The sequence below is a fragment of the Adiantum capillus-veneris genome, chromosome 14, assembly GCF_014529385.1.
Source record: "Adiantum capillus-veneris isolate H3 chromosome 14, ASM1452938v2, whole genome shotgun sequence".
Lineage (NCBI taxonomy): Eukaryota > Viridiplantae > Streptophyta > Polypodiopsida > Polypodiales > Pteridaceae > Adiantum > Adiantum capillus-veneris.
The window spans coordinates 56,852,440-56,880,081 of NC_140944.1; the positions used below are offsets into that span (position 1 = coordinate 56,852,440).

General features: G+C 44.0%; 1 protein-coding gene across 1 annotated transcript in view; it reads left to right on the plus strand.

The window, feature by feature from the left end:
• Nucleotides 1-22,351, plus strand: part of LOC147442422 (uncharacterized) — a 62,285-nt gene extending 39,934 nt beyond the window's left edge. The window contains exons 3-4 of the mRNA XM_086528593.1: nucleotides 19,325-20,504; nucleotides 20,585-22,351. Of these exons, the coding sequence (XP_086384719.1) occupies nucleotides 19,325-20,504; nucleotides 20,585-21,836 (2,432 nt within the window). The 3' untranslated portion in view covers nucleotides 21,837-22,351. The remainder of the gene's footprint in view (nucleotides 1-19,324; nucleotides 20,505-20,584) is intronic.
• Nucleotides 22,352-27,642: the final 5,291 nt, after the last annotated feature.

The following is a 27,642-nucleotide window of genomic DNA, read 5'->3' on the forward strand; positions in this document are numbered from 1 at the left end:
AATCTCGTTTGCACATTAGAAATGAGAGATGAAGAAGAAACAACTTGCTCTGTCACAAGACGGGCACCACGTGCCAATAGAAAAGAACAGATTGAATAGACTTTTAGCACTTCAATAACAACTGAACTGAAAGAGACGACACGCGACACGGAGTGACGGAATTCCACCCCAGAGAGTATTGGCCCCAAACTTTGGTGCCCCTTTCGGTATTTCTTTATATTCATCAACACAGTACAAGCCGGTACTCCAGACTCTGCACCTTCTCCAGGAAGTATGCTAGAGAATGAGCCCTAGCCTCATATTTAAAGGCCCTTGGCTTGAAAAACAGTTACAGTAAAAAGCCTTTAAAACTCAAAAGCTTCTGGTCCAAAAGCAAAGCCAAAAAGCTGCCAGCGTAAATCACGGAAATCCGTACAACTTGCCACGTCATCAGCCAGCATAATTTTGGAAATATGTCCTTAGGGTTAGGGTTAGGTTTTTGCATTTTTAAGGTTTTTGGCAACAAAATTAGGGTTTGTAGGTTTAGGGTTAGGGTTTGCAAGTTTTAGGGTTAGGCTTTCCAGAATTAGGGTTTCAGTAATTAGGGTTTTTGACAAAAATTAGGGTTAGGATTTCTGCTCTCGGGCAACCACGTCATCACTTTGTGACACTTCTTCTATTACTTGTTCTTCTTAGGGTTTAGGCCCCTCGGTCGGTAGCTCAGTTCTTCAATAGGTCGACACGTCAACAGCTTGTTACATCTCCCCTTATTGAAAGAGAGTAATCGTCCTCGATTCCAGCATATCTGCAAAACAACTCAAGTTAGCTCAAAAAAATTTCCGAGGGACATTCCGATGGACAATCAGTTTGCTCTTTTTATTAAGGAGTTAGCTTCTCCTTTCTGCTCTTTTGATCAAGGAGTTAGCTTCTCCTTTCGGCTGTTTTGATCAAGGAGTTAGCTTCTCCTTTTTGCTCTTTTGATCAAGGAGTTTGAAACCGGCCTGTTCAATCCAAAAAGGGCGGTAGACTTTACTTCAAACCTTGATTTAGCTTTCACCCATTTAATTTGTCGTCCACTTTACCTGTACTTTCAAGACACAACAAAGGGGAGAGGGATACAGGCTGCTAGATTGCACCTGTATGAGTAGACCGACACCAGATTGGCCCCTAACTTAGGCGCCCCTTTCGGTATTTCTTTATTGTTCAAAAGAGGGAATAAACGCTGTGGATCCCTACAAGCTGCCTTGCACACACTCGGCTGAATTTCAACTGTTCCGGCCCGATTTCGGCAGCATAACTGTACTAGGACCCTTCACAGTCAGTATTCCCACGCATTGACTGAGTTTCCCGACGCATACGGGCACTTTGCAAAACCTGGCGAGAATCTGCAGCACGCTGAATTCTCTGTTTTCAGCCCTGAAAATGCGCCAGATTGCCTGTACAGCGGTCCCCTTGCGTCCCCGAACCTCCTAGGGGTATTAGGGTCCGTTTAGGGCCAAAACCCTAAACCTGCAAAAATACACAGCAGGCTGTAATTTACTGTTTCGGGCTCCATTTCGCGTGCCGGTCGCATTCGTAGCAAGTCCTCGAGCTCCCGCGCCTGTAGGGCTACTTGCCCTTTGAATCGGACGAGATTTCGGGCGTGAAACCTCTCCGAATCTCCTGTACCTGCGGGGGATTAGCCGCTAGCTAATCCAGTACCTGTGCAAGAGGCTCTTGCCTCGGCAATCGCGCATGAACCCACACAACTGTACATTGGTCAAATGAAGAGCCCACTAGTGGGGCATAACATACTGCCATAGGGGAGAGAGAGAGCAGTGCGTAGCGTGCAGGTCATCACTCCTGGCACTGCACTGTGCATAAGAGGGAAAGCAAGCACTCCATAGCTCTTAACCTGTGACAAAATCTGAAAATGAGCCTCTCCCAGCTTAAAATTCAGCGCCCCCTTCTCTTGCATGAGGAAAGTGCACCAGAAGGTGCCACTTGGCACATTTATAAGCATTTTCCCGTTTCGGGGTTCCGCCTAAAAATCTCCCAACTGGTTGCCCAGTTGACTTCACGGCAGAGTAAGAAAATGTTCCCCTTGTCATTCCGGAGGTAATGACGCAAACACATTTTCAGGTCTCAAAATAGCAGTTCCCTAAATTTTAGGAGATGCTGCCATTGTATCTTTCTAGGTCATCCGACCCTCTTTGTACACTGTGGCCACATCCAGAACTGAAATGTAGCCTCTGTAGGAAAGGATTCCAGTATGGCTAGTCAATGATCCCACTTTGGCTAACCATAGTCTTTGTCCAACCTTAGTGCTCTCTTGCCCTTAGGCCTGGACTCCCTCTGGACAGTTCCACACTAGCTATGAAATGCAGGGCAGTTAGATTTCCCGAGGGGTGTTTCCAAAAAGTGAAAGCAAATAGATAATAAGAAAGAAATCAACAAAAAGGATAGATAGTAGTCACACACTGGTGACAGAGTTAGCTTCTCCTTTTGTCCCGATCGGAACTCTTGATATTCCGGCGTAGTAAAATTAGCCATCACACCCAGACCGTACTGATCTTCCACAGGTGTCTTGATGCACTAAAATTACATACCCAGGCAATCTCATCCAATTAGGAATATTCAGTAATTGACACATCACAATGGAACACAAATGCTTACATATGCATGTTACAAGACACAACAAACAGCGCCGTTGAGCACTCTCCCGAGACAAATGGTCTGCGGTATGAAGCTACTCAACGACTACCTCATCACCCCCCCCACAAATAACCTAAAAAGATCCGGGCCATGAGCTCAGAGGACTGTACAACCAAACGCTCCCCAGACCGCAGTCTGCGTTGCTTGGAGGTTCAAGCATACAACCAAACGATCCCCAGGCATCGGTCTGCGTCGTTCGGAGGTTTTCTAGCATACAACAGAAGGCTCCCTAGGCATCGACCTGCGTCGTTCCGAGGTTTTCAAACATACAACGAAACGCTCCCCAGGCATCGGCCTGCGTCGTTCCGAGGTTCAAACAATACTAAAACAGTATTTCTTACTTCTCCACCCGGGAGTAAAATCACCAATCATTGAAACCAATATGAAACCAGAGTCAAACAATTCAAATCGGCACCAAAACAGGTTCAAAACAGATACCATCCATTTCAAACAAATTCCAAATAGGATCACCAAACAAGATCAAACAGAACTCAAACTTAAAAAGCAATCTCGACATCAGTCGAGCTCGAAAAGTCGACTGACTTTCCATCTTTAAACCTGCACCAAAATTAGGGTTAGGTTCATTCCATAAGGTCGTAGCCGAGCACAAGATGGTCCATTTGCTCTTGGACAAACAGTGTTTCTTTGCCGGCGATGGTAGTCCCAAGAGATAGCAATCACACAGAACCTCCAAGGTTATCAACTCGAGAAGAGACATCTACTAAGAGATGTCGAGAAATTTCAAGATATAATATGCTAGGGTTTCCATGGCAAGCATTTCAGGATACCCCACTCTACCAGAAGTTGCACTCCGAAGGAAGATGTCAGAAACCATATAACTTCGGGCAAAATTTTCAGAAAGCTTGCCAAGTCCTTGGAAGTGCGCGGCTTGGTAGCTATAGACATCAACATCTGCATGGCACTGCTTCTGAGAAAAATAGTGACTTGAAACAAATTTGGGATTCTTCTTTTGCAAGTGATCTTAATGGCTTATGCCCTGTAAGACATGAGCGGTGAAGATGGGAGCGCGCTCGATGCGCGATGAAGTAAGGTGGGAGTCGCTAATAAGTCTGGATTGGAGAGCGAAGATCTCTGAAATAAACTTCCATCTATAGCTCTGTCTGCTCTTTTGTAGGACCGGTATGTTTTCAAAAAAGCACACGTCTGATGCCCTGATACCACTATCACAAGACGGGCACCACGTGCCTATAGAAAAGAACAGATTGAATAGACTTTCAGCACTTCAATAACAACTAAATTGAAAGAGACGACACGTGACACGGAGTGGCGGAATTCCTCCCCAGAGAGTATTGGCCCCAAACTTTGGCGCCCGTTTCGGTATTTCTTTATATTGCATCAACACAGTACAAGCCGGTACTCCAGACTCTGCACCTTCTCCAGGAAGCATGCCAGAGAATGAGCCCTAGCCTCATATTTAAAGTCCCTTGGCCTGAAAAGCAGTTACAGTAAAAAGCCTTTAAAACTCAAAAGCTTCTGGTTCAAAAGCAAAGGCAAAAAGCTGTCAGCGTAAATCACGGAAATCCGTACAGCCTGCCACGTCATCAGTCGGTGCAATCTTCAAAAATTGTCCTTAGGGTTAGGGTTTTTGGCAATAGAATTAGGGTTTGCAAGTTTTAGGGTTAGGGTTTCAAGAATTAGGGTTTTTGGTAGAAATTAGAATTAGGGTTTCTGCTCTCGGGCAACCACGTCATCACTTTGTGACACTTCTTCTGTTACTTGTTCTTCTTAGGGTTTAGGCCCCTCGGCCGGTAGCTCCGTTCTTCAGTAGCTCGACACGTCAACAGTTTGTTACATGCTCCCTACGAATGACAATGGGAGAGTCACTTTTAGCATTGAAAGTGAACGTACTAGCTGCCCAATCAATGAGAGGGTTATGCTCACGAAACCATCGAATACCTAAAAGCATATCACATCCTGAGAGAGGAGAGACTACAAATTTTCTGCGGAAGGACGCTTGTTGAATAGTGAACAAAATATCAAGGCACTCTTGCGTGATGGGAGAGTCCATACCGGGAGCGAAGCCCGACACCTCAAAAGGAGATGTCTTGCTAACCTCCAAGCGGGCTCTTTCGACAAGAGAGTCACTAATCACATCATGCATACTACCTGGGTCAAACAATATGACAAAACGCTGACCATTCACATGACCATAACATTTAATGAGAGACTCATCAATGGGAGGATTATGAGAGACTTTGTAAGGTGCAGCGGAAGTGAATGTTGAACTTTGCTCAAGTTGAGTGCTCCGAACTATGCTCAAGGTTCCTTTTACTTACGCAGGGAGAGCCTTCCAGAGAGAGTGCAAATGATCACAAACAAAGTGGTAAACATTGTGAATTAAGGTGCTGAGATTGAGAGATAGAGAGAGAAGAATACGACACCAGAATGTTGTCAAACCCTCCTCGGAAGGCCCCATCTCTATGGCGAGAGTGGTCTACTATTGATTGCACAAATCTCTACAATGCTTTGGACTTACCGACGATGTTGATGACGATGAGGACGACGACGAGACGGGCTGAAATCTAAAAACGCTAATGGCTGAAATCTGTAAATCTTTATTTGCCGAATTCTGACTCTATGTCTGTGACGATGTCGATGGCGAGATGCGACGACGACGCGCTGAAAACGCAGATGCTGAAATCTGCGTTTTTCGGGCTGAAAACTGCAAACTTCGATGGATCTGACCGTGCGGCGAGGATCTGCTGCGGGAAAGTGAGATCTGCGAGGTTCGGGACTTGCTCTGCGGCGTCTATGTGCTGAAAACTGAAAACTCTGGTCTAGATCTGAGTTCTGTCACGATGAATCTGCAAAACGCTAAGCTTGCTTGCTAATCCAAAAACGCTAGGGTTGGTTCTGTGTTCTGTTGTTGTTGCTAAATTGGCTTTATCTTACACAAAAATAATTCTAAATGAATTATTGGATTTGTAAGTGAGAGGGTTTTCTCGCTTGGAACACCAGGAAAAAATAATTCTAAATGAACTATTGGAATTTTAAGTGAGAGGGTTTTTCTCACTGGAGACATCCGAGTACAGAGTATTCCTAGTGCGTCATTCAAAGTAATGACGGGAGCACCGAGAACGGGAATATCTGTAAGGCCATCAGGAACGGGTACTTCTGATGTGTCACATCGGATGGGTGACAGGGAGCATCGGAAAGAAGTATCCGACCATCTGGGAACGGACATCTTTGATGCGTCATAGGATGGGTGACATAGAGCATCGTGAAGGGGATTGTACCGTAAGTTCAATAGAAAAGGACTAGGTGATGGGTATTCTTGATGCGTCACAAGGTGGGTGACGGGTGCATCGGAAAGGGGATATACATAGTCGAGAGGAAATCCGAACTGGAAAAGAGGAATACGCGTAAAGATGCAAGCACAAGAATAAAGATGGGTTCTGAGAAGCTTTTCTTAAAAATCGGAAAATTTGAACGAGTTTTCTGGGAAGAGCAAATGCTTTCCCGCGAGGAATCTATGTCTGCATTGCATTTGTGCATGTGGTTGCATCTAGGGATGCCTGGGAAGTGCTGTGAAAGCATTGTTTTTAACTTATAAGGTTTTATTGAGTTTTTGGGCAGATTCAGGCTATTTTTAAAATACGCCGGTCGCCCATTTAATAAGTGGACAGCCATCCGATAAATAGGGCAACAGATCAGCCAGCGTTTTCTCTTTCTCTTTTTCTGACAGAACAGCGAAAATGAAAAAAAAATGAAAAAAAAAAAAACCGGCCGCGATCTCTACGTGAGCAGCTATTCATGCCGTGGCGAAGAAGCTATAAAAGCACCACATGCCCTCATTGAAAGGGGTTGCTAGCGCCAACAAGAGAAGACTCTGCCGCCAAAAGATACGAGAGATCGCGAGACTACGAAGCAAGGAAGTCGCTTTTCTCGCGCAAGAGCGATAGGATCTATTGTGGATTCGCCATACGAATTGTTGTCGTGTGTTTGCTTGTGTGTTTGCAGGTACTTCATCGCGAAGGAGAAGCGAGAAGGCTTCGGCCTACGATTGGGAATTCGGAAACGGAATTCGGAAATTGTGTGCGGAGTCTTAACTCCGAGTGCAGACGGAAAAAGGATTGAGAGCTTGTCTCTTGGATTTCCCTTACGGGAAGGAACGATCATCGAGTCAGAGATTTAGAGCGGAGGGGTTTTCTCCGGTTCTTGTGCTTGTAAAAAGATTCTCCCTAATAAAGGATTCTCTCTAAGGGGGGGGGACCAGCCCATCTTCTGGTCCCAAGTATTGTGTCGATCTTCTCACTCTCTCTCTCTCTCTATTTATTTCTCTCTATATCCTTTGGCTTCAGTATTAAGTGATAAATTCTATTTATCAGAGTATATTTTATATTGCTATGCGCTCCCGTTTGTGAGAGTGGTATCAGAGCATGGTCTCCTCTCTTTCTCTGTAAAGGAGGACGGCTCTGGGAAGATACGGGAAGAAGCCATGACAAGCCAAGAGAGAAGTAAGCAGGCGGAAACCTAAGTTCTGCAGGAAAAAAGCTCGTAGAGTTTGAATTTTTTTCTCTCTGCAAGAAGTCGACACAAGACTTGGGATTCTTTGAGAAGGCGACAATAGCATGATGCTCAAGAACCTAGAGAATCCAAGGAGCGGAATGCTCGAGATCCTTCAGAATCCAGAAAATATCCATAGACGTCAATCGAGAACTATAGCCATGAAATCCCGTCATTTCGGGAAGGATATGAAGGTCTTTAGACCTCAGAACACTCTGGTCAAGTTTGATACTTTTGACGGAACGGAAGATGGCTCGAAAGCTACCGCTTTCATTCGACAAGTTTGAAGTTGCCTTTGCAAACGGCAATGTTTGAGAAGCGTCGAAGGTGAGGCATGTGACCAAACACCTCAAGGGGATTGGAAGTACTTGGTGGTGTACCAAAGCTCTGCAAGGAACTTACATCAAGGCTGAATTTTTCGACAAAATTTTTTCCTCTACGCTTTGAGGAAGGCATCCAAGAAGATTGGGATCGTTTTGCCCAATAGGAACACGAGTGAGTCAAAGCAAGTAGTGGTTCACTCTTGCCAAGGTAGCTCCACTCTCGATCCTCTCTGAGGAAGGAAAGATGAAGAAATTCAAAAAAGGACTTTTTGCCCGAATTTTATAGACGTATCTGCAAAATACTTTGCAGCAGATGGTAGAGTCAGCAATAAAAGCTTAAAGTGTACACCTTAGTGTACATAGAATCCAATCCTTGTAGTGGGACGGGAACCATTGAACACAAAAAGTTTGGAGTAAGGGAATTCAATCTAACTCCTGAGTTCTTGAATAGAAGACCCTCGAACTTTAAGTGAGAGGGCAGGTTTTCAATCAAAGTTACATCTTTGAGGAAATCATAAAGTGCATTATGCTTGTTTGCTCTTTTGTACGAAGTATGGTTGTGTCTAACCAAGACAATCACTCTCGAGTGTTTATGAGAGTAAGGTTTAGTCAGAACATTGTTTATACGATGAACTGCTTTGCTTAACCATCCGGAAGGTCCATGATTGATCTGGTATCCGGTAGTTCTCCAACAAATTGCCTGCTATTGTGGGTAGGAAATTATGAAGGAACCATTCTGAGTTTTCAAGCAAAGAAAAGCTTGAGTACTCTTTAAGCCCACACCCCCTACTCGGTAAGGGAAGATTTGGTAGTGCTTTTTGCACAAGTGAATGAACACTCTCTTTACGAGGGAAGGAACAAGCGACGACTACGGCTTGTGCTTGAATACTCTTTAAGCCCACACCTCCTACTCGGTAAGGGAAGATATGGTAGTACTTGAGTACTCTTTAAGCCCACACCCCCTACTCGGTAAGGGAAGATATGGTAGTGCTTTTTGCACAAGTGAATGAACACTCTCTTTACGAGGGAAGGAACAAGCGACGACTACGGCTTGTGCTTGAGGAATCCAAGGATTAAAATCCTAGATTATTTGATGAGCGGATTTTGCTCTAAGATCGAGCCAAGTGATCATCAAGTTGAGCGTCTTCGCTCTAAGGATCTTACGAAGGGAAGGTAATTTCCTAGGTTCACCGAAACTTTAACATAGCTTAAGAATTATGTACACTTTTGAGTACATGGATAACACACGAAGATGCAGACCTATGCCAAGGAACTGGACGAGAGTTTGTTATACTCTCTTGAGCGCCTTTCTGCGTGCAAGAATATTCGGACACGAGAATCTCTATTTGAGATGTGTTTGGTAGAAGGAATTTGAGTTTCTCTATGGAGAAGAGGTTTTCTCATGGTCGTTGATCATCGAGTACGCTATGTGCTTTTATCATTACAGTAGCAACTTTTGGTTGCGGTATATGTTTCTCCATGAGCAGACCAAGTAGCATTTACACGCTGCTAGAATAAATTCGAACTATTCTGTTCGTAAGAATATAATTCGCCAACCGTTTCAAAATGGCAAGAATTACATATGGGAGAAGATCCCTGAGAATCAAAAAGGGTTCGCTCTATTGTGAACCGGGTTTGAACGCACGTTCAGAAAATGCTATGGCTAGAATCCTATCTGCCTGAGATTTTGCAAGGCGTCATTGATGCTTGCAAGGAGGAAAAGATTGGAAGGAAGTGCGTCGTGCACAAGGAATCTTCGGATTGGAACCGTCCGCCTAAGTTTAGCGACGGCCCGAAACAAGAACCTTCTTTAAGGTGATCATAGACTTTGTTTGTGAAGGAAGACATTGAGATTAATACTCTTATGATTTGGGCATTCTCTATGTGGGAGGATACAAGAGGTTTAATACCCTCTAGAATAACAGTGCAGGATTATGCGCAAGGACAAATACCTAGATTGATTTCTAGGAAGATTATTCTTCTCGAATTTGAGAAGACGGAATCAAGTTAATAGAGTCTTGGATAAGGAAACTTTGGATCAAAACAATTGGCCTACCCAAAGCAAAGCCCCGGAATAAGAACTTACTTTGGTAAGATGACACACTTTGTTTGCCACACAGGAAGATTCACAGGAGCTTAATGCTCTCGACATGCCCTGTGCGGGAGGACAGAAGAGGTTTAATATCCTCAGGACTAATAGCACAAGGTTATGCTCAAGGACATAGACCTAGATTGATTTCTAGGAGGAATTATTCTTCTCGGGATTGAGAAGGTGGAATTGAGCTAACAAATTCTCGGATAAGGAAAACTTTCGATATGTTGGAAAGACGTGAATAATGAGTTCTTACATAGCTCGTTAGTTTGATGATTGGTAAAGGATATCCTCGAGGTACTAAAGGAAGGACATGAACCGTTAAGGTAAGTATTGAATTCTTGAATTTTTGTTTAATTTAATTTATAAGTTCTCTTTTGAGAAAGGACTAGCTCAACTCACCTTTGAGCAAGATTTGGAATGTTCCGTTTCTCCCCGGCAGTTCAGTTGGACCTCTACAGTTGAGGACAACTGTTTATAAGTGAGAGGGATGTTGCTAAATTGGCTTTATCTTACAGAAAAATAATTCTAAATGAATTATTGGATTTTTAACTAAGGGTTTTCTCGCTTGGAACTCCAGGAAAAAATAATTCTAAATGAATTATTGGATTTTTAAGTGAGAGGGTTTTCTCGCTTGGAACACCAGGAAAAAATAATTCTAAATGAATTATTGGAATTTTAAGTGAGGGTTTTTTCTCACTGGAGACATTTGAGTATGGAGTATTGCTAGTGCGTCATTCAAAGTAATGACGGGAGCACCGAGAACGGGAATATCTGTAAGGCCATCAGGAACGGGTACTTCTGATGTGTCACATCGGATGGGTGACAGGGAGCATCGGAAAGAAGTATCCGACCATCCGGGAACGGACATCTCTGATGCGTCATAGGATGGGTGACATAGAGCATCGTGAAGGGGATTGTATCGTAAGTTCAGTAGAAAAGGACTAGGTGATGGGTATTCTTGATGCGTCACAAGGTGGGTGACGGGTGCATCAGAAAGGGGATATACATAGTCGAGAGGAAATCCGAATTGGAAAAGAGGAATACGCGTAAAGACGCAAGCACAAGAATAAAGATGGGTTCTGAGAAGCTTTTCTTAAAAAGCGAAAAATTTGAACGAGTTTTCTGGGAAGAGCAAACGCTTTCCTGTGAGGAATCTATGTCTGCATTGCATTTGTGCATGTGGTTGCATCCAGGGATGCCTGGGAAGTGCTGTGAAAGCATTGTTTTTAACTCATAAGGTTTTATTGAGTTTTTGGGCAGATTCAGGCTATTTTTAAAATACGCCGGCCGCCCATTTAATAAGTGGACAGCCATCCGATAAATAGGGCAACAGATCAGCTAGCGTTTTCTCTTTCTCTTTTTCTGACAGAACAGCGAAAAAAACAAAATGAAAAAAAAAAAAACCCGGCCGCGATCTCTACGCGAGCAGCTATTCATGGCGTGGCGAAGAAGCTATAAAGGCACCACATGCCCTCACTGAAAGGGGTTGCCAGCGCCAGTAAGAGAAGACTCTGCCGCCAAAAGACGCGAGAGATCGCGAGACTACGAAGCACGGAAGTCGCTTTTCCCGCGCAAGAGCGACAGGTATCTATTGTGGATTCGCCATACGAATTGTTGTCGTGTGTTTGCGTGTGTGTTTGCAGGTACTTCATCGCAAAGGAGAAGCGAGAAGGCTTCGGCCTACGCTTGAGAGTTCCGGAAACGGAATTCGGAAATTGTATGCGGAGTCTCAACTCCGAGTACAGACGGAAAAAGGATTGAGAGCTTGTCTCTCGGATTTCCCTTACGGGAAGGAACGACCATCGAGTCAGAGATTTAGAACGGAGGGGTTTTCTGTGGTTCTTGTGCCTGTAAAAAGATTCTCCCTAATAAAGGATTCTCTTTAATTAGGGGGGACCAACCCATCTTCTGGTCCCCAGTACCGTGTCGATCTTCTCACTCTCTCTCTCTCTCTCTATTTATTTCTCTCTATATGCTTTGGCTTTAGTATTAAGTGATAAATTCTATTTATCAGAGTATATTTTATATTGCTATGCGCTCCTGTTTGTGACAGTTGTTGCAAAAACGCTAGTGTTTCTGCTGTCTTGCTTCTGCCGGGGCTGATCTGCAATGCAAACGCCAGGCTTGAAGATGGCTAAAAAACGCTAGGTTTGCAACTTGCATAACGCTAGGGTTTGCTGGGGGGATCTTGCCGAGAAGGTGCTTGTTAAACAAGGATATTCTTGCTGCCTCTTCTGCCAGAAAGTGCTAGCGCTAGGTTTCTTTATGTACTTTGCTATCAAAATTGGCCTACCTAGTTCCCAACAAAAGTCACTTAAACATAATAAGTGAAAATTTGCTAAAATAGGGAAAATAAGTCTATGCACTGTAAAAATGCTTTTGATGGGTTCTGATTGGAAATCTGATGATCATGCTGTGTGCAACCAGAGGATATGCATCTACTCTTAAGTGTCTGGGCATGCACGGTCTGCGAACAGACTCACAAAAGTGCCAGAACACTTCTTAAGCTAAGTGCTCTGAACCGAACCCATGTCATGAAGTAGATTGTCTTCGTACACATAGGGTTAGATGTGCACGTGACATCCCTTCCTTTTCAAAGTGAGGTACTGGTACCGAATTGTATGGCGTCGAGAGAGATCGTCAACAACGTCTGGAATCATGGAAAGGACTCTTCGCCGGCCCCCTTTGATGCGTGGATCATGCGATACTTGAACTTCATAAAGGTCTGCAACCAGTGTGACATGAAACGTTTCGTGGTTTCGGTCGTTTCGAGGTTTTGAAACGTTTCGTTTCATAGCGTCAAAAACATGAAACGGGTTTCATAAACGACATTAAATTATATATTAAAAAAATATGATAAATACGTATACAATGTAGCACACATGACTCTTTAATGTACGAGAGAGAGAGAGAGAGAGAGAGAGAGAGAGAGAGAGAGAGAGAGAGAGAGAGAGAGAGAGAGAGAGAGAGAGAGAGAGAGAGAGAGACGTGCTCACTGCTCAGTGATCACTGCTTAGAAGCGACTTCAAGCGAGCACGATCAAAGAGATGTTCAGTATTGATGAAAGTTAAAACACAGCCACTAGTTTCATGAATCATAACTGATGCATCATTGATTCATTTAGCAAAGTACTTCTATTGAACAAAGTTCAACTTAATTCAATGTCACAAACCATAAGTTTTAGGGACCACAATCATCTGTTAACTGGAGCTAAACCTCAAAAAAAAAAAGAAAAAAAGCCCCAATTTCAATTGTTTCATAAAAAATGCGTGTCCGTTTCATGCGTTTCGGCAAAACGTTTCATAGGTTTCGGGGTTTCGAGGTTTCATCTGCATGAAACGCGTTTTTATGTCACACTGTCTGCAACGCTTGCTTCTTTGGGCCGCGCCGAAAGCGACACAAAGTCATCTGTGGTTTCTTCCATGCTTCAACTTCGTCTATAGTCATGCGTCTACCTTCTTCAAGAATCTCCGAGGCAAAAAATTCCTGAAACCACTTCCAACACAAAAACATGAACATACCCATTCCATGTAAAGTGACTGGAAAAACTCTAGTCTTTCGAAAAAACTGTGGATGCAATGCAGATGAACCAAGTGACGGAGTGCCAAAACGTTCATCAAACACACGCAAACAATGGGGTCGAATTTTGACTTTCTGATCTACATCTATCAACTGTGGCAAATCACAATGGAAATGCCGATGCTGAATGTGAATTCCTTGGGTGCAAACATTTCATCTTTTCATGAGAAATCCGCATACATCCGTGCTCATTCATGAGTGAATCGTGTTCATCGTACAATATGTCATGCCTATGAAAAGGGATCACTTAAAAACGGTGACTAAAATACAGGAAAGCATCACGAATGAAACACTTCAATAATGCGTGATGACTAACAATTCGAACACATATTACTTCCTGTGGGGGTTCTTTGGACCTCGATTCGAGAGCCAAGATTGGTTCTTCGTGATCTATTGAATCTGCAATGAGGTTAGCTTCACTAGAAAAAGTATCAACTAAACCATCATCCTTGTGAACAATCATATCTTTATTCTGCAAATCATCATGCACGTGAGTAATCACAGCTTGATCATGCAAATCATCATGCTTATCATTATCATGCAAATCATGTGTGTCGTGCTTTGGAGAAGAAAAGACTGAGAGAGTCTTCTTTTCGTAATTCTTTTCAATCTGCGCCTGCACATTAGAAAAAAGTAGGATCAACTCTTCGTGTTCACGTGCTATAGCTACCATTCTTTCGTGGTACTTACGATCAATTGTTGCCTTTCTTTCTGATGTTCTTTCTTCGCGTTCTAACTTCCTGTCCATCATCATCTTGTCGAAAGCCTCCATAGAAGTTAGTGCAATCCTTTGTGTAGATGGGGAAGGGAGAGGGTCGGAAAAATCTCTTGGTGGGAAAAATTCTTCTTCACCTTCTTCATGCTCATCACCTTACGAAGTAATCCATGCCGCTTCGGGTGATGACCATCCACTGAAGTCTTGGGTTCTTAAGTTCACGAGGAACTTGGATTCTTGTGGGTCTTGGGTTCTTGGGGTTCTTGAGGTTCTTCTTTAGCTTGCACTTTGTGTTAGAGAAGGATCTTCTCTTACCCGAGCTCTTCTCTTTCCTGCGGGCTCACCCCTTGCGCTCACACCAAGGTTGCTTTTTCCTACCTAACGTCGATTGGCCGGCCGCTAAGTGCACGGTCCGCTCTCAATGAGTGAAAAGAGAAACAAGGGGAGGCTAGACAAGCCCTTCTTTCTTGGGTTTCTTGTTACTCTTCAAAAACACGATTTGGAATCGACACGCCCAAGAGGACTTGGGTTACGTGCGACCGCAACAAGCAAAAAAAATTATGTAATTCTTTCCTTGAGTGATACAGAACACTGCCAAAGCTCTGATACCAATGTAAGTGCAGCGGAAGTGAATGTTGAACTTTGCTCAAGGTGAGTGCTCCAAATTGTGCTCAAGGTTCCTTTTACTTACGGAGGGAGAGCCTTCTGTTCCTTTAGTGAGAGAGTGCAAATGATCACAAACAAAGTGGTAAACATTGTGAATGAAGGTGCTGAAACTGAGAGATAGAGAGAGAAGAATACGACACCAGAATGTTGTCAAACCCTCCTCCGAAGGCCCCACTCTCTATGGTGAGAGCGGTCCACTATTGATTGCACAAATCTCTACAATGCTTTAAACTGGCCGACGATGTCGACGACAATGAGGACGACGACGAGACGGGCTGAAATCTGAAAACGCTAATGGCTGAAATCTGTAAATCTTTATCTGCTGAATTTTGACTCTATGTTGGTGACGATGTCGATGGCGACGATGACGCGCTGAAAACGCAGATGTTTCCGGGCTGAAACTGCAAACTTTGATGAATCTGTCGTGCGGCGAGGATCTGTTGTGGGAAGGTGAGATCTGGAGGTTCGGGACTTGCTCTGCGGTGTCTATGTGCTTAAAACTGAAAACACTGGTCTAGATCAGCGAGGTTTGGGACTTGCTTTGCGGTGTCTATGGACTGAAACCTGAAAATGCTAATGGATGAAATCTGCAAATCTTTATCTGCTGAATTCTGACTCTATGTCGGTGACGACGGCGATGACGACGATGCAACGACGACGCGCTGAAAACGCAGATGCTGAAATCTGCGTTTTTTGGGCTGAATCTGCAAACTACGCTGGATCTGACCGTGCAGCGAGGATCTGCTGCGGGAAGGTGAGATCTGCGAGGTTCGAGACTTGCTCTGCTGTGTCTTAAGTGCTGAAAACTGAAAACAGTGGTGCTTGTGCTGGTTCCGTCGCGGTGAATCTGCAAAATGCTGAAATGCCAGGTTGATGCAAAAACGCTAGGGCTGAATTCTGTTTGCTGATGCAAATCTGCTAACGCTAGGGCTGATCCTTGATCCTGCTGCAAAAAACGCTAGGTCTTGCTGTGTCTGCCAATGCCGGAAAACCGCCAGGCTTGGGGGATGGCTGAAAACGCTAGGCTTTGCAGATGCAAAAACGTTAGCTCTGTTGATGTGGGGAGTCTTGTTGAGAAGGTGCCTGTTGAACGCGAAGTTCCTACTGCCTCTTTTGCCATAAAATGCTAGCGTTAGGGCTGATCCTTGATCCTGTTGCAAAAACGCTATGTCCTGCTGTGTCCGCCAATGCCGGGGCTGAACTGCAATGCAAAACTGCCAGGCTTGGGGGATGGCTGAAAACGCTAGGCTTTGCAGATGCAAAAAAGTTAGCTCTGCTGATGTGGGGAGTCTTGTTGAGAAGGTGCCTGTTGAACGCGAAGTTCCTGCTGCCTCTTCTGCCATAAAGTGCTAGCGCTAGGGTTTCTTATATACTTCCTTGCAAAATTGCCCTACCTGGTTCCCAACAAAAGTCACTTAAAAATAATAAGTGAAAAATGTCAAAAATGGGGAAAATAGGTCTATGCATTGTAAAAATGCTCCTGATGGGTTCTGATGGAACTCTAATGATCATGCTGTGTGCAACCAGAGGATATGCATCTAATCTAAGTGTCTGGACATGCACGGTCTGCGAATAGACTCACAAAAGTGCCAGAACACTTTCTAATCTAGACTGACTGAACCTAACTGAACCCTTGCCATGAAGTAGCTTGTCCATATACACATAGGGTTAAATGTGCACATGACAGTTGGAATGAATGGATCTCCCAAGGATTGTACGCCTGTAGATGATCAAGCCGATGTCGAAGATACTGTCTACTGCAGCAGTCACTGAGAGACCGCATGGACCACCACTGGATGGTGTCTTGGTAGGAGGTAGCAACGTCCTCTGTGAAAACACAAGCCAAGTGGCTGTTGTCCACCCAAAAACGCAACTGCTAGGTGATGAAAACGCTGGTTTCCATCGATTTGTAGCTTGCTTGTATGCTCTCGGCATGGTCCAGAGCGGTGTAGAGGGTGTGGGGAGGGTGGGGAATTGTCACGAGGACGTGGCAGTTATTAACCATGTCACAGAGATGTGGCAACTGCTAACCTTGGTTGTTGGTTTCTTTCCAATGGGGTTTATTTTATTTGTTTAAGACCCTCTTTTTGAAGTAGTAAACAGTCGGACATTGTATGGCCAATGTGAACGGTAGATTCACCCGCAGACGGGAAGTGGTCGGCACTGGAATTCGTATGGTAAGAGGATGTCTAGGCTCAGAGCAAGATCTTATAGGTCCCCCCGTCGCACTTAGCAAGTTGGTGGATACTAGGAAGTGAACTCAATTAAGGCGTAAAGTCAAGGTGGGACTACCAACAAAAAGTATCCGACAGTTGGGCCACATTGCATTTTTAGATGCGGTCCCAATGACGATAGATGGTCAGAAGACCAGTGGGAGCCCAACGGAAGCATCTCCTAAAATTTAGGGAACCGCTATTTTGGGCCGTGAAATGTGTTCGCGTCATTACCTCCGGTATGACTAGGGGAACATTTTACAACTCTGCCGCGAAGTCAACTGGGCAACCGGTCAGGATATTTTTAAGCGGCGAGCCCGAAACGGGCAAATGCTTGTAAATGCGCCAAGCAAGTGTCACATTTTCGTGAACTTTCCTCTTGCAGAAGAATTGGCGCTGAATTTAGAGAAGGGAGAGGCTTCATTTGCAACCTGTCACAGGTTAAGAGCTATGGAGTGCTTCCTTTCCCTCTCATGTACAGTGTGGTGCTAGGAGTGATGCCCTGCACACTACACATTGCTCTCTCTCTCCCCTACGTGCAGTTATGTGATGCCCCACAAGAGGGCTACTCATTTGACTGATGTACAGTTGTGTGGGTTCATGCTTTTGTGCTGAGGCAAGAGCCTCCTTGAGTAGGAACAGGGGTAGCTAACTGCTGCTCCAAAGCAGGCACTGGTGAGGGTCATAACCTCACCGTACAGGTGCAAAATCAGCGTTGTGTATGCGTAGGGGACTGTTTGGGGCTGAAAACAGGGCAAAAACCAGTAAATACAGCGTGCTGAATTTACTGTTTTTGGACAGGAATCAGAGCGTATACGACAGTGCAAGCGAGTTCCAGCAGGGGAATTGGTTTCGCGCAAGTTTTGGGGTTGTTATGCTGCCGAAATTTGGCCAAATCAAATGGTATCTAGGTGGATACACGTGAAGGATTCCGAGGACCTTACCTTGTAATTTACCCTCCTAAAGAATAAAGAAATACCGAAAGGGGCGCCAATTTTGGGGCCTACAGGTTGTCGGCGTCTGCTCGGAGCATTCTAGCTTCCGAGCCGTGTGCGTGTTTAAGTGTTAACTCCCGTCGCAGGTTCTCTTTGCAAAGTGCTCTGTGTGTGTGCTTAAAGTAAAGAATTTCGGGTGAAAGCCAACGCCTACCGCCCTACGGGCCGGTTTCAGGAATCAATGTCACAACCCCATGTGGGCTGAAAACAGAGAAAACAACAGGTGTCTATGGCTGAAATCTGATGGAAACGTAGAGGAACAAGGCCCGCAAGGCACCAGATGCCAAGATGGGTTTCGAAAGGCAAGATCCATGGTGGGCCAAAGGTAGCGCTGCCCCCCTCTTGCAAAAACGCTGCTGTATCTGCCCAAAAACGCAGGTGGAGGCAGAAAACGTAGGTGGTAAAGAGGGTTCTCCGGCGACGAAAATGTGTGAAAAGGCTGGTGCTGGCTGCTGGATCTGGTGATTGCCATGGGAGAGCAAAAGAACATAGCAACCTCCAAAAACGCCAGGGTTTTCTGCTGCCCAAAATGCAGATGGGCTGAAAACGCAAGTTCGTTCGCGATGGAACGCTGGTAGGTTGAGCGTTGGCCTCTCCTTGCAAAAACGCTGGCTGATCTTCTTCTTGGGAGGGAGAACCTGATGCAAAAGGTGCACAGACCATGGAGAGCCCGAGCCCGAGCTCTGATACCATGTGAGTGTGTGGAGAGAGAGAGAGAGAGAGAGAGAGAGAGAGAGAGAGAGACAATAGACACAACAAACGCTAGTTGTGGAAGAGGGGGCGACCAGCCCCCGCTGTCTACCAGAGCATAATACTTGCACAATGTCAGATCTGTATATGATGGGTACCCCCCTGGCCCCATATATATGAGTGCCCAAGGGAGTCCATACTGGGTGGGCAACCGCCCCAAATCTGTGCGGCCGGACAAAGGTGCAACCTATACATGGGTGGCCAGCCCGAAGACATACTAGCCATACAAGGAAGTGCCCTAGACTTGTGTGAAGCAGCAGAGTGGTGTAAATCTAACAATGCCAAACTTTGGGCCAAAATATTTGGAAGTGGAACTCCGCCACTTCCTCTCTTGACTACAATTGTGATGTTCTTTTTTTCAAGCTCAAAGTGTTCGCTTGCTGTTTGGGATCAGTTTGGTGATTGTTGCAGTGATTTACCGCGCCAAGCCGGTGACAACAACGTCAATCTCCGATACCAGATGGAAGGTGCAATTCCTCATTTTATTGAGGCTTGAACATTTGGAAGATGCCCACCTGGTACCAAGGCTGTGTGGGTATAAGCCATAACTTCTTAGGATTAAGATTTTGACTAATGCTGGTCAGAATTTCTAGTCTGACGAGTTCATCAGGAAAGTAAGCTCGCAGGGAAAGTCACTTGACTTGTCAATTCTTGAATTTTCACTGTTATTGACAGAATTGTGGGTTCTCACCAGTGGTTCAAAGAAAAAGTTTGAGAAGTACTAATACCGGTTTGATGTGAACTTGTGATCAGCCTGAACTTAATGCCTGCTTTCTGCCTGTCCATAGGTAACAAGGATGCAGCTGATAAAGCTATACTGGTGGGAATGCTGTTCTGGGCCCTAGACAATCCACCCCCTGCGCATTTTTTACTAATTTCAGGGGACGGAGACTTTGCAAATGCTTTACATCGACTTCGTCTTAAAGGTTATGACATTCTTTTAGCACGACCTGACCAACCAGTGAAGCCTGCTCTTCTCGGTGCTGCAACTAGTGTTTGGTATTGGACAAATGTGGCCAAGGGACATATAACCCTCCTAGAAGAATCGAAAAGCAATTGTGAAGACTTGTCTGGTATAAAAGCAAGAGCTTTGCGTGTTTCTACTGATGAAGATGCGCAAAATATTCGTCACAGGGTCACGCCTCTGCAACAAACTGATCCTGAAGAAATGACCAGTTACAAGGTATCTAGGACACATGATGTCAAAAGTGAAACAAACAATTTCTCATTTCGTGAAAGACAGTTTTCATTCTCTGAGAGAGAGATGTCGCCAACACTCCAGACACATTCTCGGGTACCTGAAAATCACGTAAGCAGAGATGTTATTGAGGAGAATGTGAAGTTTAATGGAGACACAACTCGGCCAGCGTCAACTCTACACGCTGAGAGACTGGTCTCTCGTAGTCCAAGTTTGAATGCTGTGAACAGCAGTAAACAGCTGTACAATCAAGGACAGCATGCCCAATCAGCTGCTGGGGGAATCCTCGTCTCAAAGCAGTTTAATGATGGACATGTTTCGTCCAACAAGATTACTGATATCAACACAAAAGGGCCTTTTGCAATGCCTGAACCATCAATAACTGGGCATCTCCAAGGTGTTTCTCAAGATGCCCAGACACCTTACACTGCAAACATTTCAAAGGTTATGAAAACCTTTGAGAGATTAAAGACTGATGGCCTAGTACCAACCCTGGATAATTTGCAGAACTGTTTATACTACTGGGACAAACAAAATAAAAATGTCAATCTTCAACAGGTTCTTGATCAAGCACTGAACCTGGGTCTTGTTGAAAAAGTCTCGGGAGATATGGGAGGTGGTACTATTTATTTGCCAATCAAAACAGAACTATGGAGCTGTTTTAATGTTCATGACATGCACCATGCGTTTTCAGATACGCTATTAAAAGACTTTCACCAGTTTTTGTGTTGCAGCAAGAATTGGCAATTCTTTCTGCATTCTCAATCCATGTGAGGTTTTTATTCATGCTATTTGATGTCTAAAATGGATCAGCGAAACGATCCTTTTATTGATTTAATTCTTTGGCCAGGTACGAGGCTGCACAACGGGTGCAAAAAGATGGGCCAACTGAAATCAGGCATCGTGCCATAGGTGAAATTATTCACTTCCTGAATCAAGCTATCTGGAAATGGAAGTGGTTGGGTCTTGAGAACACTTCTACTACATTCTTGCTCTCAATCAAGTGGCAGGTAGTTGTTGCACAGCGCCCTATCGAAAAGCTTGGAAATGCTCCTTCAAAGGCCACTCAACCTGAGAAAGGTGTTCCTCCTATTGTTGTAAGCAGGCACACCGACGATCCTCTCTCGGATACGTCAAGGATCCTAGAAAGACTCAGGAATTGGCTCAAAGAAACTGCAAACTCGAGGCATGACTACGACGTTTCACTGGTGCCCAAGGATTTTCAGTATGCAACTGGCATCAAACTCGATGTTCAAAAGTTGGGGTTTTCAAGGCTTCAGGATCTCCTTGACCAGTTCAGCGATGTGGTTAAAGTCCAGGTTGTGAGGAAAGGTCTAAAAGTATTATGTCCTGCTGTTGCTGTTGCTTACGACAAACAACAGAAAGGAATCCTTTCTATATCTGAGGACAAGCAGCTAAAAGGACCTCTTTTATTGCCTCAGGACAATGAGTTGAAACCGCCTGCAGGCTCAGCTGGATCTGCAGTGTACGTCCAAGAAAGGCATGGTTTTGCTCAGGCTAAAGAAGCGTTGTCTTCTCATTGGTCATTACCTTCTCCTAATTTGACGTCTCAACACGTCAGAGCATCTCATGTAGTAACAACACCAGTTTCATCTGAAAGACCTCTCACAAAAAAACATCCCTTAATGAAGAAGTTGAGAAACTGGCTTCTTCAGTTGCCCAGCTTAAAGCAAGGATATGACCTCTCCTTGATAAAGAGGGACTTTTTTCAGGTGACAGGCTTGGCTCTTGACTCTGCATCACTGGGCGGATTTAAAGTGAAGGATGTCGTGTGTTTGTTTCCAGAGGATTTCCATGTGGAGACCCCTCGACCGGGATTGTCTTTACTCTTTAGAAACACTGAATTGGTGGCAGCAGCGAAGTCGAATGCAGGTGGTAAACGTCATGATACAGGAAGAGGGGAAAACCTTGAACATCTGGTCAATGACGAAACTCAATCCAAGCTACCACAGGTCAAAACTAAGACAGCAAGCATGCAATGGAAAGAGCTGCATTCATCCGTCAGGACTGTCGACGGAGAGGCTTCAAGGGTGGTGGACACAACCAAGGAGGCAATAGTTACAATTGCTTCACCTTACTGATAGTCTTCCCCTAAATGGTGATCAGTTCTCAAATAATGTTGATGCGCTAACAAAAAAGGCAGGTCAAGCTAGTGACCTGACCATCAGCATCAGTTGATGATGAAAAGAGGAATGATTTGGACACACAAGTAACTGTTTTATTTCTCTATGGCCTAGCAGCTGAGTATGTGGCGGTGTTGGAATGCTGAGATAGGCGGTTGGTGATGGTGACGCTACAGGTTTTGATAATTTTCTTGCCAATATTGGTAAAGTGAACAATTTCAGCGGTGAAGTTGTTTGTTCCTGGCGATTATTTACTCACAAGACTCACCATTCAATCACCATATCAGGCCCCAACATATTATGCACCATACCTCTGCAGGAAGTGGGAAACAAAGCTTCTATCTTTGTTCTCTGGGCTCCCTTTTTTGGGTGCTTTTTTGTTTTTTTGTTTTTTCGGTTAGGGGACACATTATGCTTTGTTCTGGATTAGATTCAAGGATAGACGTCTAAGTATGTCCCAAACTTTGCAGGAATTGTCTTTCCATTCCGTGCATGCTCTTTTTCTCTCAAGAGTGTTTTTTTTGTTTGTTTTTATTTGAGTGTCATATGTAGCTTCATTGTTGTAGATTCATAAGGATTTGGAAGTCGGTGACGAAAAGCTGAATGCTGGATCCCTTATCTAGCTGAATATTTTCTAATGATGTACAATTTTTGTGAGTTTTATAATTTATCTGAATATTTTTTAATGATGGGACCCTTATTATGAGACTTGCATTTGTGATCCATATTGGAGGAGTTGAAATGCGAGACCATCCTCTGAGGAATTACCATCAACACTCATGCCCTGAGTGCCTGTGTAACTGGATCGCCACGACCACTCATGAGAATGTGCAGCTCTGTTGCAATGGTACGTGCCAATAAGAAGCATCCTCGGAAGAGGAAAATGGCTCCACACAAGCCTGCCAGCCACAAGAACCCAAAACTGTCCGTTTGAATTCAGAGAGCTGTGAGGAAGTCTTCACATGCTAAAATCCCAACGAATAAGGACATTGTTGGAAAAACCATGGATACCCATTGTGGTAGGATAAGATGGTCATCACTATGAAAGCAACCCCAGTAACCATGCATAGGCACCAATCATCTAGAACGGTGGTCTCAATCCCAGCATTGCAGATAGCAATCCCTGGCTGCCTGTCAATCTCCTTCATTCATTTTGGGTGCTCAAGAATCGGATCCAACAGATTCACACCAGGAATTGCATCAAATAAGATACAAGAATTGAGCATCAATGAATATGAATGTGATTGCTCACCTCCTATCTCTGAGGTCTCTCGGGATTGTCTCTATGACGTTCAAAATTTCTTTTCTTTCTCTCTCTCACATGCAGTGAACCCCATTCTTGTGTATTACGTGCCACATTCTATTTTTGAAGATTGGAAATACAATTTAATGGTTATACTATTGTTGTGTGGTGAGTGTTAACCCTCACGGCACACGGACACTTTATGATCTATAAACGTTGTATTATTTAGAGTCAGGTATCGGGCTTGTCGGACCAATAGGAACAGGGTAAGGGTGATCGCCGATGAGAGGCGCACTCTAACTGGGACATTCGAGGGATTAGTTGGTTAAGCATGGGCGTCCAAGTGTGAATGGAGTGAGCTCATATAAAAGCCAACTAAACCTAATTTTTACTCATTCTCTCATTTGTGCAATAGAAGAGTGCTTTTGCTCCATCTCCACCTTCTCCTTCACCATCTCTTTGTGTGTGTGTGTGTGTGTGTGAGAGAGAGGGAGAGAGGGAGAGTGTGTGTGCGATCGAGCATTACGAAGGCACGACGGTGAGGAGGCAGTTGAGCGCGGCACGACTGCAACTTCTTCTTCATCGTGGCGAGGAATCCATCACGAAGGCGAGTGTAGAGCGGTGAGTGACACACCCTTTGCTTTCTTGAGCTTGCTAGTTTAGGTTTGTTGTGTGCTTTGAGCCATTTGTGACTCGCACACAGTGTATTGGCAAGTCCCTTGCTTCGACAGTGCGGCAAGGAACGCACATTTTTGGCGTCGCTGCCGGGGATATGTCCTACACTAAGCTCGGTTAGCACTTTACGTTTTCTTGTGGTGCAATTTCTATCATACGAAAGGCAGGGAAAGAGTGTGTGTAGTTGTGTGGAGATTTCTGTTTTTTGCGTTTTTTACGTTTTCTGGTTTGCACTGCACAGTTAGCATTTCTTGCGATTTTGTATTTTCTGCATTTTCTGGTTCTGTCAAGTTTCAATTTCTGCATTTTCTATGTTTTTTTAATTTTCTGCATTTCTTGCGTTTTGTCAATCTCTGTATTTTTTGCATTTTCAATTTCTGCGTTTTCAATTTTTGCATTTTTTTTCTAAAAAAATTTATATTTTTTTTTGAAAAAAATAAAAATAAAATAAAAATCAGAAAATAAAAACGCGAGTGAGCGGGCGGTTAAATTTTTCGAAAATAAAAAACGTGAGTTTTAAAACGGACGGGTTGGTTTGTATAAAAGATAGATTGGGATCATTTCCTCAAGCCCAAGCCCAAGCCCAAGCCCAAGCCCAAGCCCAAACCCAAGCCTAGGCCTCAGTCCTCAGTCTTATGATATATACTAGATTCACTCTTATATATATACCCTACTCTCTCAAGAGAGAATGAGAGCATGTGGGACAAGTCCTCCACTCTCCTCCCTTCTCTTTCCACTTGCACCCTAAGACTTTTTAGTTTGGGCTTAGTTTCCTACTGGAAATTGACAGTTTTAGAGATTCCGAGAGCATAGAGTGACCAAACGGAGGGCTGTAAAGCACGGCACGACCCTCTGATCGATACGCTCGTTTCGAGCTATCACACGGCCCATTCCACGACACGCTCTAAAAAATCTAGCAAAAAAACAAACAAAAAACACGCTAAAAACTAGTCACAAGGCCTCCTAGAGCAGCTTTTTGACACTTTAGGGTATCAAAAGCACATGCACTTACGCTCTGGGCGGGTGTTAGAACACGAGCATATTGAGGGTGTCTCTGTTCATACGGACACCCATTACCCATCCACGATAGGATCTAAACCCTCAGCGGGAACACAAGGTAGCACCATCCAAAACCCTAAAATAGCCGCTAGTGATTCCTCCTCCGACTTAGAAATCATGGAAGCATACCCTACCCAAAACACCGAGAGAGAAGGCCATGCACCTCCCGAAGCTCCACAGCCTAGTACTAGTATGTTTAGCTGTTTCATGGAAACATTAGGTAGAGCTACTCGCTCGGAACGTGATGCAAATGAAGCACACGAAGGGGGTGGGGAAGTGGACTCTCCTTTCACATGGCACGTGGACCCCACATCCTCAAAGAGTGTTCATATGGATATCCTACCTGGGATGACTGAGTCGGACAATGTGGATTGGGTCCACCTAGCATCAACCATAGACACTTGGGGAAATAGGGGGACGACTTGGGTAACACCTGAGGGGGATGAAATGCCTGTACCCTTAAATATGCTACAAGCAATGCATATCGCTTCCGACAAGACTCATCCTAAGGTAACGAAGAAAACATACAAGTGGGTCCCTAAGGCTTCCTTAGTGACCATAGCTAGTGCTAAAAAACAGAAGCCTTGTAAGAAACGTACCATTCGCTCTAAGAAAAGTAAGAAAATGTTGCGATGGATCCCTAAACGACTATTGGAAGCCCAAGGCTACTATCAAGGAAATGATCAAATCTGGGTGCCAAAACGTAGATTGTGCTCTTACCTATCACCTGACCCAAGTGAGCCCAATCTCGTATCTCCAAAACGAATCAATGATCGTGGAAAGAAAAAAATCACAGAATGCTATACACCCGCTCCCGAGCTAGTTTGGGTACCAAAGAAAGAACGATTTGTTCCACCTAGCTCAGGAAGGGGGGAGTCCCATGAAGATTCTAGCTCCTCATGTAATACATCCATAGAGGTAAAAGCTTCTACACAGCCTCCATCTATAGTAGTGGACCTCCATGAAGCTACCAAAGAATCCACACCTCCCAGTGTTCTAGAATCACCTGATGAACCACTTCAAGTTCGATCCTGGGAGAGTACCTTACCACCCTTGCAACTTGACGAGGCACCTAGGGTAATAGAAAACTACTGGCAAAAATCCTCACCTATTACCAACTGGAACAATTGGTTTCAAAGGGTGACAAGCTCATTTCAAACGGTATGATCTACCCAAGGAAGGGGGGAGTGTTTGTGGACATCCATCATTCACTTGTTTCCCTCTCAACTTTTTTCCCTGACCTCTCAATCACCAATCTTAGGGAATTTACATATAAAGCTTTATACTCACAAAAAAAAAAAAAAAAGAGCAAGAGCAATTAGCAAACGAGTATGCACATTAAAGTCAAAACATTGACTCAGACCTACACATGTCACATCTGATACAGTGAAACAGAAACCTATGCCATGAAACACCTTTGATCCTCATCACTTGAGTGATGGAGGGTAAGTAAGATTAGTACGATAGGAGTGTTTCTGTTTTAGAGTTGAGTGATTAGCGAAGTTCTCTTTTCCCACTAATGTGCCTCTTGGAGGTATTCCTTTTGTTTCCTAGTGTGTACAGGAGCGTGTTGCTATTGATAGGATTTGGACGTTCATGGAACCTTTCTCTCGTTCACACTTCAAATCAAGCGCGACCATCAACACAAACAGGTGTTTCATGTCTATTAGCATTGCCCTTATCTTTTTGCATCCATGTTTGTCTGCCTTGATTGTGATTGGTAGCATTATATTCATCGCATTTGCTTAGTATCAAACATTTAATTCAATGTAATGTTTTGTCATAATCACTTGTTTAGGTTTAAAAATCAAGCAGTCCGACTAAGCTAGTTTGACCAAGCTAGGTATTAGAGATCTTCTCTTAATACCATGGGGAATGCCTTCCTAATAAGCAATGGTTACTTAGGTTCTTAATCCGATTTAGGCAGCATTGTATGAAATGTACTAGGGCTTTCTAGTGGGCTTAACCCTAGTGACCTTTAGTTTAAGTATTATAAAGGGAGTTTACTAATGTGATGAGCCTGGGGAGGGTAACAGCGTTATATGACCCCCCAAAGTTAGAAAATTAAAATGGTGAAAATGAACAAACAAAAAATCAAAGTGCCACAATGTAAAATTTTAAGCTGGAAGAGAAATCTCAGCTTGATTTGGTACTTCACTCACATGTATCGCCTATGGTACTAGAGCCCTAGAGGTTCCCAGTGTGGACGCTTTTCTTTGAAAAGCAAAAAACCCAAGGCATACAAAATAAGCACACACATCAAAATTGAATCAATGTGAAAAGACTTTGGGGGGTAAAAGAAAAAGTAATCAGTCAGGCAATGATTTCATGAGAAATTCCTTTTATGGTAGCTTAACTACAAGGTTTTCTAGATATAGCCTCTAGTCAGCCCTCGAACATGAATACTTGGCTCTCGCGATTAAACAACTTAATTGACCACAAATAATTAAGAAGCTTACCCATGGTATTAATATTCGATCTCTAGTGCCTTTCGACCGTCAAATTAGCGACCCCAGAGTTGTTTAAGTTTTTACCTTTACATCTGTTTATGCATTTGATTACATTGCAATTTAATGTTCCTTGGTGACAAATTGTTTGAATTTTTTTTTTTACCAATCAATGTGTCTACCTAAAACTGCATATGCTTTTTAATCACTTATGAGAATGCAATTACTGTGCTAGTGTTGTTTGATTTTGCAGTGACTGAAGAAGGCTAAGGACATTCATCTCAAATGCTCTTCCACCTCGACGAACCAGCTTCAACTCAATAGCTTCCGAGGACGGAAT